This window comes from Triturus cristatus, chromosome 5_1, assembly GCF_964204655.1.
Source record: "Triturus cristatus chromosome 5_1, aTriCri1.1, whole genome shotgun sequence".
In the NCBI taxonomy this organism is placed as follows: Eukaryota; Metazoa; Chordata; class Amphibia; order Caudata; family Salamandridae; genus Triturus; species Triturus cristatus.
The window spans coordinates 683018874-683033707 of record NC_140587.1 but is presented as its reverse complement, the minus strand read 5'-3'; the positions used below and the strand labels follow the sequence as shown (position 1 = coordinate 683033707).

Genomic DNA, 14834 nt, shown 5'->3' with positions numbered 1-14834 from the left:
ATGTGTGTTCTGCAAATCTATAACATTCTGTACAACCTTTAGTTCAGGGAAAATACATTTTTTATTGAATCTTTTTCATTGTGTTTTTTCAACAAAATAAATCCTTAAAACATCACGAAACAAGCAACATTTCAATGAGTTATTTAATTACAAAAACAATAAAAAAAATATGCTGCCTGCAGATATAAACTTTCCTCCTTTAAAAATTATAATCTAAGCATTTGTGCACACTCATACCTATGTGGTAGTTATAAGCCTACACCCAGAGTTGTTTTATGTGGTGGGATCTGGCAAAGCACTAATTTAAAAATGATAAGAGAATGACAGTTTATCAATAATGATGCATATAAGCCAGCTCTCTATTTCCATTTCACAAAGCCTTCCTCACAACAAATGGGAGACTGGTTAGACTCAAGTACACTTCAACTAAATCATTTGTTCTTTGGAAACGAAGAACAAATGATTTAGTTGAAGTGTACTTGATGGAAATCTGTGATTACAAGATTAGATTGCAAGAATAAATAAAGACAGCATTCATACTTCTATGTTTTGTAATATATATTACTAAAATAAACTCCATTTCCTTTACTAATACTCTACTGCATACACCACATATGTTTATGCGCGATCAAGTTCCACATTTCACTTAGGAATAACTAGACATAGAAGTATGAATACTGTCTTTATTTATTCTTGCAATCTAATCCTGTAATCACAGATCTCCATCAGGTTCTACAGGGCTAGATTCGTGCAGTGACTCGGGCACCTTGTTCCTTCACCATAAGTAAATATCTTTGGGGCATATTATCAAGCACGGCGTTAAAATTATCGCTGCTTTAGCGGCAGAAAACTGCCAAGCCAAGGTGGGCATTTGAGAGGGCACCGCTCTCCAGATGTCGCAGGTAGATGGTGTAGGTCACTTGCCGATAGATCTTTGATGTTCCTGAGATCTCCTAGAGAACAGGAGGCTCACAGTCAGGTTCTTGGAGAGTACGCTTCAGGGCACCACACTTCAGCAGGTCCTCGGCCCAGGCCAGCCACTACCAACCAGTATTCAAACAGTTATCCTCCAAGAGTCATCTGGCAGTGTGCACCACGCAGTCTGGGTTCTTTGGTCCAACATCCCCACAAGTGTATCTCACCCTTTGCTGATGGAGCCATGATCCAGCCCCTAGTGGCTAAGTGTCACAGTCTCTGCACAATCTCTGCAAATGTTCACATACAGCGGCCTATAATGGCAAGCTGCTCATGATTTACTCAAGATAGATGCCAGTGCATACCTACTGGTCTGCGGACAGATCAGCCCATGTTTCAGAACATTGAATCACCGTCACGTCCCCACACAGGTAGGAGGGGTGCATACATTTTCACACCATATTTACAGTGGGAATGTGTCCAGTACCTGAAGGTCACATACGAGAATCAGCATAACCCAGGAGGAAAAAGCAAAAAAGTTCAGGGAAACGCTACCTGATGAGTATCTGGTCCAACTCTGCCATTATTGGGAGACTGAGTCATTGATTGCTAGTTTGATGTAAAGATCAAATTGGATAGCAGTAGCGGGCAACAGCTCTATACTCAAATATTTTGCCTTGGCTACATTGCCTAATTTCTTATTAAGAACTTCCAGATTTCCTCCTCAGACCCTTGCCTACTTCATACTCAACTTTTATAGTTATGCTTAAGTCATACCAAAAATTGGAACCATAAATGGACCTTGATTCTAAAAAGCTTAGATTCTCTTTTGCCACTCTCTATTACTGTATGGTCAAAAAACCCTAAAGCTTCAATGTGAGCAGGATGTTAACCGTTACCTGTGGGTTGTTATCAGCAATCCTCTTTGAGAACTGTATTGCTGAGTCCTCCCATGGCTGCTTTTTCAATAGAGATATCTAAATGCTGGTCTTACCCCCTGACCGCGTGGGGTGCAGGGCTTCATTGAGCTAGAGTCTCTTATCTGGACTACATCAACATACTACTCCTTGGGATACAAGAATTTCTCTTGCATAGGTTCCAAAAGGTCTAGATGTAGGTGTGATACTGCTTCTTCATCTTTGGCTGATGAATATTTCCCGGCTAAGGTGTGTACTGTGCTTTGGCTTTTTTAGACAGGTGTGTCTCTGCAAAGGTCCTCTGCTTCACAAATGCACCTTATGTTCAGTCGGACAAACCTTCCTCCAAAAAAGACTTTGGAGCTTTAATCCAAAGTTCGATCTAGTCAAACTTGAAGGTATCTTGATTTAGAGGCTTGACTTTCTTCTTCCAAACTGCAAAATAGTGAAACTGCCTTCAGGCTACATTATAAATACTGGTGACCACCTTACTTCCCACTGGGGCATCAATACATGTTTGTTTTCAAACAATTGATCTTCATCCTCACTTGTACTACAGAAACCTATCTACTGCAGCCATTCCTTTATCATGATGCAGTTGCACTGCTGAACTTTTACCTGTGCATCCTACCCACTGCTCTATTTCCGAAGAACTTCTCTAGCTCTCACAGATGGCACTTACACATGCACATAACCTTACCAATGCACTCTTGCACCCATTAATGGCCAGCTTCTGCAAAATCAACCTACTATCCTGTTACTCCGGCCTATGCCCCTGAGGCAAACAATTTTCGCAACACTGCTTCTAATGACTCTTTGAATGTAATGCTGCTTCAAATCTGCTGTGACATGACTGGACCTTCATTCGCAACCCATGCATACCACACCTGACTCTCTTCAGTTGTATGTGATCCTGAAGAAAAAAAGTGATTTAAGGAAACCTGGTTAAAAGAAACATTCTCCACAAAACTGTTTCCTCAAATTTTAGTAAATTTAGTAATGCCTGGAATTTTGTATGCATCTTGAAAAGTGTCTCACGTGTAAAATTATTGTTTAAAATTTCTTTTTTCTGGCACCCTAAATATCTTATTTATATTTTCTATTTCTTCTCCTATAGCTGTCCACTGTCACTTTTTGTTCTTCTTTGATTCTTACTGTATCCTGGTCACTTTCCGCTTATACTTTAAATGTATGTTACAGATGCCCATTAATTCTGCCTATACCCTAGTACCTCAAACCTGAACAATACCTCTGAACTTCTACCCATACCTATTTCAAGGTGCCACCATGTTTACCTTTATCCTTATACTTTTTCCCTTGCCTATACCTTTTGCAGCTATGTCTTTCTATACCCTGTTACCTCTACCCCTTGTTACACTCTTGTACCTCTGTCCTTTCCTATGCCCTAACACATTTAACTTGCCTATATACTAGTATCTATACTGCCACCTGCAAACTACTTATTGCAGCCCTTTCCTTTTATCTAGTACATAAACTCCTTCTGCCACCCTATTACCTATACACCTATCCTACTTATACAACAGTGCCTCAACTCCTGACTAAAGCCTAGTACATTTATTTCTACCCATCACCTCTTCTATCCTTCTTGTACCACTGTTTCTAAAACTCTACTTCTACTCTTGTAACTTTACCCCTGCCTCTATCCTGGTATCTCAACCATTACTCTACCGTCTGTACCCCTATCATAGTACGTCTACCCCTAATTGAACTCTAGTGCTTCCACACATCCCTATGCCATAATACCTCCACCTCTACTCAGATCATGGCACCTTAATCATTTCTTAAATCCTAATACCCTTACTCCTACCATTACCTATGCACCTGTAACACTTACTCTTTCTCTACCCTAGCACCATTACCCTTACTTATACCTAATGGTGCACGTTGTAGGCCACATTTCTTTTGCACACATTACTACAAAAAACATGTTCACTTTTGCACCACATTCTATTTCCACACAGAGCATGCTTATGTTTTCGTGTTCTGTCCTCTTCCAGGTATCTAGTCTAACACCATAGACAAGGTCAAACAGCAATGCCCCTTGTTATTCTCTCTGGTCAGGCACTAGTACCTAGACATATAATGAGAATGCAGCTGCTGTTTCCATGCAAACATTTCTTGTCATATAACTGGGGACAGGAGTTCTGAAATAACAAATTGAAGCAAGATTACTGTGTCAGCTGAGATGTAGAACGTCCATCTATGTATGCTAAGGTACGGGGTCCGCCACTAATCCCAGAGATCTTTGATGTATAATAATTTAGCTTCAGTATGAAGCAGGTTGGTTAGGCTAATCTGATTTATAACATGAAAGAGATTTTTATGGTATATGGATTATTAATCATGATAAAGATATTTTTGGTATGCATTTGTTTTCTAATTGTGGCGCAAATACTGCATCTTAGAACACGATAGTTTAAGTAAAAATTCAAAACTTCCTTCATGTCTCTTGTTTATCTTATTGTTGACATGTATGAATAAGAGAACAAAAGGGTGTGTCCTGCTGCCACGACGCCTGAGAGGATCGAGAGTGTTATGTTCTGTGGTGCCAGCTCACTTGTTTCTCTGAAAAGGTTAGAAGGGCAAGTGAGGCACTATAGTTGGTCGGACTCGGGCTCATTGATACTGATGTGGTATGGTGACTCAGTCCCTACATACTGATGTTCTATGGCCCCAAGCATAGTTCTGTTTCTGAGCAGAATTCCTGCAACAGCACCACTACCCCTGCATATCCATAGTACCCCTACCCTACCTAAACTGCTGTGTCTCTACCCGTAAGAGTACCTATCTCAACTCCTGCTAATATCCTATTACCATTACCACTATATACACCCTAGTAAATCTTCACCTCCTACTATCTCTCTCTACCCCTTCATGGAATCTAAAATTTCTACAACTCCCCGGGCACTAGTAAGTCTACCCTTACTCATAACCAAGTACTTCGACTCCTACCTATGACCAAGTGTCTTGCCATCCATTCATGCATTGCAAATGATTCTGATTACTAGTTCGAGTTTGTGTACTTCAATATTTTTAGATGGGAAAGGGCGATGATGGCCAAGACTATATTTAGCAAAAAAACATTATGCTGTAAAATTTGGAATTTATTTGCTGTGATTGATATGATATATAGAAAGAAAATAAGCATTTGCTTTGTTTTGGAAAAGCAATGCAAATATCTAGCGAGCTTCATGTTAACGTGGGTCAAATTAATCCAAACTCCTTGTAGAGGCAATTCGTAAATGATTTCTAGCTGATAGTCTCCCAACCGTACAGTTTGTTTCATCCATTTTATGTTAGTAACTGCAGGCGAGAGAACACGCATTTGTCGCCTAATGAACTGCTACATGTTTTGAACAAGCTAGGTGAGACATGACCTCTGCAGTAAACTAATTCTAATGTGGCTTGTGCTCATTTGTAAAATGTCTTTTGTTTTTTCCTAGGCTGTACTTTGGAGGTACAAATTTTCCCAGTTAAAAGGGTCTTCTGATGACGGCAAGAGCAAAATAAAATTTTTGTTCCAGAATCCAGATACAAAGCAAATTGAGGCAAAGGTAAATTGGCATATGACTGGAAGCAGAACAATTAAAATGTATGAACAACAGAAGGTAGGAGACAAAATAGCCCACGGCCATCCCAGGTTTACTGAAGATAAATGTATAACCGTTTAAAGTGAGGATTACTGCATTAAATTAGTGTGCTTGGAATTGCAGCAAAAAACTTTTTTCAAAAGTGTCTTGGGGCTTTCCTTGAACTTTTGTGAGCTAATTTGAGAGGCACCAAAGAGTGAGAATTTTAACACCTCCCAATGACATTATTCACATCTGTTCACCCTACTTGCTATAATAACTAATGTCCCACCAGATTTCCCCCCCCCCCACTGCCATTAAAGACTGAGAAATGCAGGTCTTTATTACAGGAGAGAAGAATACCTGCTGTTAGTCGAGTGCCCTTTAGAATCCTCAAGAAGGCACACATCTATTACATTCTCTAGGAGCACCAAATTGTTAGGGTGATTTTGTGATGATGAGGATTGTAAAAGTACCTAAACAGAGACAATTCTGCATTCAGAAGCTAGCCTATAAGCACAGGCGCGGCTGGCAATGGTAAGAGCAGTGGGGTGAGGACGGGGCGGGGTGGGATGGGGGACGGGTTCAGATAACGGGATAGATAATATTAAATATAAAAATATATAAAAACCACTTACCCTGTGCTCGCTGCCTTGCCGAGTCGGCAAATATAAGGTAAGTGGTTGTCTTTTTTTTTTTATTATTTAACTTTACCTCGTTGTCGCCTGTTGACTCTCCCCACCCCGTCCCACCACTCTTACCTGCACGAGCCGCTCCGCACTATTACCCATTTTGAGGATACTCTTTTACTGACCTCAGAAAGCGGGAAGGCTAAGTTCGATGTGCCGGAACTCAAAGTTGTGACCTGCATGCCACCACACATTTCAGCAGTGAGCATTCAACTAGCTTAGCCTGATTCTTCTAATATAACACCCTCTCGAAAATGTTTATTATACTCCACACTTGAAATGAAATTCATAGTGGAAAAGGGTTTGGTGGGCTCGAAATTGAGTTACAACACAGTTCTAACATCTAGGGTGCCAATATTACTCAGAGGTGTTTATCTCAAAAGGCCCTACTTGATCTTTGTGGCACACTCAGGATTTCACAAAACTATCTAATGACAACTTAAGGAACAGCACTGACAACACAGGGGTTCGCAGCTCTTCAAAAACTTGTTTTTTCAAACCATTGCATCATTTTCTGAGGGCTCAATTTATGATCATGGGTCAGAATTCTTGATCATATAAAGGTTGTTCAACAATTTTGGGAATGGGTAATGCTAGGAGGGATAAAGGTCACAGTCTTGACATGGAGGGCCAGATTCATGAAATTGTCACCCAACGCAGAGTAGCAGCCAAAAATTCTGCTCTGTGTAGTATGACAGGAAGGGAGCAGGAGAGTGCCATATCTACAGAGATATGGCTCTCTCCTCCCCTCACCCTAATGCTGTTGTAGATTTTTGCTGCTGAGCACCACGCACACTCCTTTGCACCATATTGTAAGGGTGTGTGCATAAGTCTTGCATAGGTTTAGTACTGGAAGGGTTCCCTTCCAGTACAAAATACTATGCCTAGACAACTTTTAAAACTGTTCTTACATTGTATGTGTGCTGTACAGTGCAGCACACAATCCAAAGTTGGAAAAGAAAGGAGAAATAAAAACATTTTAACATCTGCTGTCAAGTGGCATTAATGTTTCACACAAAACCCTGCCTCAAATTTTTAGTACATAGAGTTATGGGTCAAAAAGCATCAGTAGTTGCACTTCGAATGCCCATGTACCACTCATGTAACACCCACTTGACGCTAAGTAACACAACTGGGAAGTAAATAACCAAAAAATGTTGGCACTGGTTTGCACCAATTTTTAATGCAAACCCACTGCAAAATGTTAGTAAAACTAGCCCGAAATGTGACTGAACTCCTGCAAGTCCTAAACGATTCTATACATATGGCTAGTCTCTTTCATACGAGTATCATTGGCTAACATTTTCAGCATGACTGAATCAGTAAGGCTTTCCTCTGAGAATGCATTTATTATACATGTTCGACAGCTAGTCTAACAGTGGATTTAAGATGCCATGGGTGGATGCACAGGGATGCCTATGGAACGCCTACCAACACAAAATGTAATGCAGTGCAAACTGCTGTGTTGATCTACATTTTGTTACCAAGTCACTCAAGGCACCACAAATAGTCCCTTGTGTGGCTTTATAATTCCATTTTAGGGACTTGCATTTCCTTGGAATGACTTGCGTCAGGTAAGTATAACGCAAGTTCTTAGTAAATCTGCCCCTGAGTGCTTATAAAGTTTCATGAAAAAATGTAGAAGCTATATGTGTACTTGCCAATGACCTCAATTATTTCATGAAATGTTGTATATAGTATTTTAATGTTGTGCATTCTCTGATTTACATTTGACCCTGTGGCTAAATCCAGACTGGAAAACCACATCAATGTGTTCTTGGCAAAATTCCATTGTTTCTACAATTGCATATCTAGCAGCTTGCAGGAAGGTCTGAGGGCGCTTCTGTCCACAGTACTTTTTTTGAACCTCCTTTAGTTTTTTATAGTTTGTTTTTATTTTTATTTTTTTATTGGTATTTATGTCATTATCCAAACTCTTCAACCAACTCCAGGGATGGGAGAGTGGGATAATGTTAGCCTCTGTGTCTTTAATGAAATCCAGATTCTCTTGGCTTTGAATTAGGAGAATCGCTATTTCATTACAAGATTGGAGGCTACCATTAAGCATTGGGAACATTTCATAGTATGTAGAGTTCTTAAGAGCATTAGGTTAAGGAGACCCCCCTGACCTAGATATGGGACCTTTTGGGACGTTGAACTAGTCCTGGATCTTTTCACAATATGGCCTAGTGACAGATATTTCGATCGGAAGAGACATTCTATGAAGCTAGCTTCTCTTCTCTAATTTCCTGCTTTCGTGTATATGATGTCAAAGCTTTAGAGGTAAGTAACAGGGTTTACGATCCCTTTGGAATGAGATTTGAAATTATATTAGAAGAACAAAGACTATGTCAGACACAATTTTTTATACTAGGTTTGACTCTTGCAAAAAGTTGTGCGTAGTAGATTGCATGAGAGAATATGATTCCAGAATGAGTGAGCATCATTCTGATGGTGTTGAGCAACTACTCATCTCATTTGTGAAACCTTTCAAGTCTATAACGTCTGCTTCAATAGCAAGGAAGGTTAAATGGACTATGAATTTGGCAGGTGTTGACCTTAAGAAGTTTCAAGCACACTCTATGAGCGGAGCTATAACTAGCCAATCCTTCTGGAAAGGTTGAAGACTAGAGCACATCCTTAGGGCTGCTGATTTGTCAAATTCTAATACCGTTGCAAAACATTACTCTAAACCAATGTAGCACATGCTGAATATGGTTTAACTGGACTACCAACATGCATAATGGTAGCCTCCGGTCTTGTGATGAAATAGCCATTAAATTAAATGCCAAGAGAATCTGGATTTCATTAAAGACACGGAGGCTAACATTATCCCACCCTCCCATTCCGAGAGTTGGTTGAAGGGTTTCGATAACAACATAAATAATGATAAAAAAGAAAAAGAAAACCAAGCAATACAAAACTAAAGGTGGTTAATAAAATGTACTGTGCTTGCGGTAGAAGCCTTGAAAGGCGGTACTTTGTTAGCACAAGTTGGTAGTAAGAGATTTATTTGGTGTTGTAGCATTTATATAGTGCTTAACCCCTTCCATGCTCATGACGGAACGGTTCCGTCATGAGCCACGGTTGAGCTGTGCTCATGACGGAACCGTTCCGTCATGGTCCCGCCCGCGCTCGAACCCTTCAGCACCGCGGCGGAATTCGCCCAGCGCTGAAGGGGTTAATACCCCTACGTATGGTACTGAAGTATTTGTCCGCACTGGTAGCTGTGCCGTGCATCATTTTGATAATATGTGGGAAGTGTTCCATGCTGTGTATGATGACCACTGAGGTGCAGTTTTTGTAAGGTGATTTAAGCTCAGACACAGCTTCATCATCAATTTCCCAGAAAAATGAGAGGCACGAAAGAGGAAAACACTGTATAATGAGGACAGCAAACAAGACAGATGAGGAGATCCTAGTATATTAGTACAAAATGATGATGGATGCTAAAGTGTTATTGATGGTAAACATGCCCGAGTTGGTTCTATTGTGAACCTTAAAGCAAACAAAACTATTAGAAAAGTGAATGCGAATTTCAAAGCAGAAAGCTGAAGAAGTAATAGCTAGGCATGCTGCACACAAGAAGAACCTGGTGGCAAAACCTTGAATACTGGACACAGAGGAGCCTATTCACAAACTGCATTTTGTTGTATGTTAGTACTATATTAAAACTGCTAATGTTCTACAAAATGTCATTCACAGACCTAGGATTGAAGGTCTATGACTTTGCCTCTCCTATCTTTTGTCAGTGAAGGTCTCTGCCTAGCCTGTGGAGATCTCAGGACAAGTAAGTATACCATTTATTAGAAAATGGGGAAGGGACAGAGGAAATGAGCTAGAAATTAGGAATTCTAACGACTAAAGGGGACGGTTTAAGAGAGGAGTATGGAGGGGCAAACATCCACCCACAAAGAGTATGCCCACTGCTATTCACAAACTGCCCTTCTTTAGTTACTACAGCCAAAGAGGACCCAAACAGTTGGAAATGTAAGTCCAGCACCACAAATGGGCAATCACTGGTACTGAAACTAGAGACTTAAAATAAAACCTCATAGAAACTAATGTTAACATTAAACTATTGAAAATATTTAAACATGTAAATACATTTTATTCTGGTATTCTATACATGTAATTTCAAACAGAGGATTTTTTTTATTCTCCGAAATTACGTGTTCAACACATGGACATTGGAGGACCTCATTGCTGGTGTCTAGCCGGGCAACATGGCCATTTTTATCTGCTTACCATCGTATCATAAAAATGAATGGTACTTTTAATTAAAAAAACATGTTTTTGCAGTTTTATATAGTATCAATTCGACCGAAAGCGTTTGGAGGACTTTACATGAGCATCATTTACATTGCACAAGGAGACATTCATTTTGTGTAGGCACAGGAAGATTGAGTGATTTGTCCAGAGTCACAGGACATTGAGACAACGCCAGACTTTAACCCGGTTACCCAGTTCCAAAGTTGGCAGTTTCGGTGTAATGCCACATCCTCATTATCTAGAAGGATAATTGTTTATTTTTATGCAGTACCCTAGATTGTTTTGTTACATTTGTTGATCGATGATGCTTGGCAGGGAACTAGAACCATAGAAGTTTCATGTGTTCTTGGGTGGGGGAGTAAAGTGAATTGTGAGGAGAAAGGATCATAAAGGCAAGTCATAAAACTACATAGATGGGCTAAAGATTCAATGTTTGAATTGTTATGTTTATAGAGTGTGGTTTACACAATTAACCATGAGTGCCCGGCTGGGATATCAAGTATACTGTTCTTTCTCTTAACCTGCTACATCGATCAAGAGATTCATTTAGTATGGTCAGAAAAATATATTGGCAGGGTCTCAAAATTCCATTGTTCCAAAATGTGGGTTCCATCTCTTCCTTGAGAAAGTAGGTGTCCCTCTCAATATTCCATTTTGTTATGGTAGCCATCATGTGTTATTGGTGACCTAAGTGGATGCCAGTGGCTCCTATTAACCTCTACCCAGCACAGCAAGAACCTGTTAGTAATTTGTCTTTTTAGATTACTACCACAATGCTTCATCATTCGGTCAACACAGCATATGATGTTGGAATTTCTTTTTCATTCCTAATCATAAGATAAATGGCTTGAATATGGTGCATGGAACACAGTCCTGCCTGTCCTGCGGCGGAGGGCGGCTTGGATTACTGACCCCGCTTACAGCTCCAGGCACTGGAGTGGGCGTACTCTGTTCAGAAGCCAATTCCCTGGCTGCAGTGCCCAAGGCCCATGCATCGGTTATATCCATCTGAGGGCAAACCGGTGAGATGGTCAGATGCAGCGGTACCCGTGTTGCAGCAGATGTCTCCTGAGGGTGCAGCTTGTGGCCCACATTGTCTCAGCGACCGAATCAGGTCCCAGCAGTGGTAGAGACTCTAGCGGGCAGGCCCTGCTCAGAGGCTATTTTGGGCCACCGTGGTACTTAAGACCTGATGGGGGTGGGACCGCCTTAGTAGTGGCCGCGCTCCCTGTACCTTTGTGACCCGCTGAGATCTGGGCCTTAAGTTCCTGGTGACTCAACGGCCGAGTCAAGCAATGGCGGTAACAGTGCTGGTGGTCTCATTAGTGTGAATTCGCCATAGGGGGACACACCCGCTCAGACTGGCTTCTGGACTTCCGCTGTCGGTCACACAAGGAGGGCTGACTGCAGAGAGAGCCGTCGCTTTGACCCATGGGCCCCCGACTCCGAATGTACCGGAGTGGTGTACCTGCAGTGGCTCAGACACCTCTGTGACCTCGGGTGACAAACAGGGGACATGGTTGGGCCCTATCACTGATCCACAGCCATTACAGAAGATCTGATTTCCCCCTGGCGCCACGTGGAGCGTGATACAGGTGAGGCACCCATCAGGGGGGTGGGGTGCACCCCTGCCATGAAGGTAGTCGGGCTAGGCCCCGGTGTGGCTTGTGGACGAGGAATCCCCTCCTGGCCTCTGTCGGTTGTAATCTGAGTGAACACAACCTCACGCCTCCCCCTATCCGCACTCCTGCAACAACGCTGCGACTTATCATCCTGATTGGGGTCCCCGGGCTAGACCACAACTCATGTATGGCTGCTCTCACCCCCTGCATGATCTCTGTTGTTGCCAACTGCTTGTGGCCTGGCAGGGCTTAGGGGCTCTAGTGAAGGGATCCACTTACAATTGTAACCAACGCTACCTCTAACCAAAATACGATGGACTGCTACACCGGGACTGGGGTCCCAGCTGTGAACTCTGGAGGTTAGGCAGAGGTGACACCGGACAATACGACCCAATCCCGAGACATGTTGGATGCTAAGATTGGTACAGTCAGCTCAGATGTAACACTACTACGCCAGGACCTGCGCAGCGCGGTGGAGAGACTTACAGAGGATCAGACACGGGTGTTGAGTAGGGGAGACATTGTGTCTACCCTTCAAATGAAGGTGGACACACTCTAAGTTCTCACCAAAGGTCTTGCGACATGTGCTGAGGACACCGAGGGGCGCGTCTGCAGGAACAACCTCTGATTCGTGGGCTTTCTGGGGGGGCTGCAAGGGCAACCACATGGGGAAGTTCCTAGCCAACTAGATAGTGGAGTGGATACCAGCTGGGACCCTCTCCCCCTGCTTTATCATAGAGCAGGCCCACCACACCCTAGCAAAGAAGCCCCCTCCCGATGCCAGGGTACGGCCTGTCATTGTAAGAGTTCTCAATTTTAACAACCGAGACACTATCGTTTGACAGACCAGGTTACAAGAATCTCTTCCCTTTGACTCCCAACGCATTATGATCTTCCCGGACTTTACCAGGTTGGCTGAGCAGCTGCACCAATCCTTTGCAGAGGCGAAGGCTCGCCTCTGAGGCCTCAAGATCCCCTAAGCACTTTTGTTCCTGGCCCGCCTACTTGTGGTTTAAAATTCCTGCATACTCTCCTTTGACTCCCCTAAAGAAGTCTAGGCCAGGACTAACAAAGAGTTACGCATTAGGCCCCACACACTGCCTCAACTTTACTCTGACTCTTCCTCCAGTGATCCTCTTTGCCAAAGGCCCAAGCTCAAGGACAAACGTCGCCATAGATCACAGTCGTCATGGTGATCCAGGGCACGTAGTACGGATATCTTAGAGGCCCCTCAAGTCTGACATATTCATATACCTCAAAATAATGAGACACTGGCTACACGGTGGAGGTTGACCATCATCCCCAAGAGTTTAATCCGCTAGAAGCAAATTACTCATGGGAGACTTAGGGGATCACAAAATCACTAAGATATATCAGTCCCTCATTACCAATAGCAATACCACATTAAATGCTCTCCGCACAGCCTGTCAGCGGGAGCAAGAATCACCTGACGAATTCTGGACCGAAGCCCTTAAGTCCTCATGAAGCGCAGCCATTTCTTCATGCCTATGACTCATACAATTCAAGTACCTACACCGGGTATACTACACCCGACACAGGCTCTGATGAATTGGCCTAGTGGCCTCTTCGACCTGCCTATGCTGTGGTAACAGCAAGGGCACTTTTATTCACACAGTATGGTCACGCAGTGCATTCTCAATGTTCTGGCGGGGGGTCGTGAAGTGCCTGTCTGAAGTTCTAGCCTGGGAACTACCTATGTACCCTAAATTAATTATTCTACACACAATCAATGAAATTGGGGGTAACAGGTACAAAAGACACCTATTGTTCCTGGGTCTTACCCTGGCAAAACAAGACATCGCCAAACTATGGAAGGCTAACTCACCCCCCCTTGCTGGGTGTATAGAAACGAGGCATGAACTTCTGCATGGGCCTGGAGCTTCCGATTTTCCTGGCTCGAGAAAGCCCACAAACAAAAAACAAGATTTGGCTCAGGTGGCTGAGTATCATGGTCTACCTCTGGAACCTTTGACCTCTACAGTAACACTCCCTGAGAATGAATCTAGATAGAAGAGGACAGTTTATCGGACTGTTCTGCGACCAATTAGGGTTGTGTAGAGATTTTGATGAAAATACGGTATTCATATATGCTGACATGAATACATGTGGTTTGGGTCTCTTGGTCCGTATTGTGGCAGAAAATACAATAGAATCTGTTGGGGTAAAAAAAAAACCTGTAATTATTAGTCATGGATCGTTAATGCAGCCCTAGAACACATTTAAACGTGCTTTCTATTGTATTTGTTGTTTGAAGTATGTACAGATAAGTGCTAAAAATACGAACTTTAGGTGATTTTGCTTATTTTTGTACTGACTGGGACATCAAAATACCAGTGGTGCCTGTAGAAATCCCATCATCTGGCAACCCTAATCAGGTGACTGAAAGTTTGTTACAGCATCAGCACATAATTTATTTCCTCCAACCTCCATCCCTGATTGATGCCATAATGCAATAGTTTAACATATCTGAAACCCTACACCAGCCGTCCATACAATACTAAGTTACTCCACATGTCTGGATATACATCCTGCATTCAGACAACTCACTCCTGATTCTCATCACTCACTCTTCCCTTTCACGCTCACCCTGCACTCACGGCGATCACACTGCACTCACACTACTCACCATGCACTCACGCATTCACTCCCTCCTACCCTGCACTCACATGAGCACACTGCTCGCCCTGCATGCACATGACACTCCACTCACTTGTCAATTTCACCACTCCCCCTACACTCAAACCGATCACACACTTCACTCATGCTGTTACCCTATACTCTCACCATTCATCCTCCTTTTACCCTGCA

General features: G+C 42.6%; 1 protein-coding gene across 1 annotated transcript in view; it reads left to right on the top strand.

Moving 5' to 3' along the window:
* Nucleotides 1–14834, top strand: part of SNTG1 (syntrophin gamma 1) — a 2687950-nt gene that overhangs the window by 2473615 nt on the left and 199501 nt on the right. The window contains exon 19 of the mRNA XM_085605648.1: nt 5297–5407. Coding sequence (XP_085461774.1) covers nt 5297–5407 — 111 coding nt within the window. The remainder of the gene's footprint in view (nt 1–5296; nt 5408–14834) is intronic.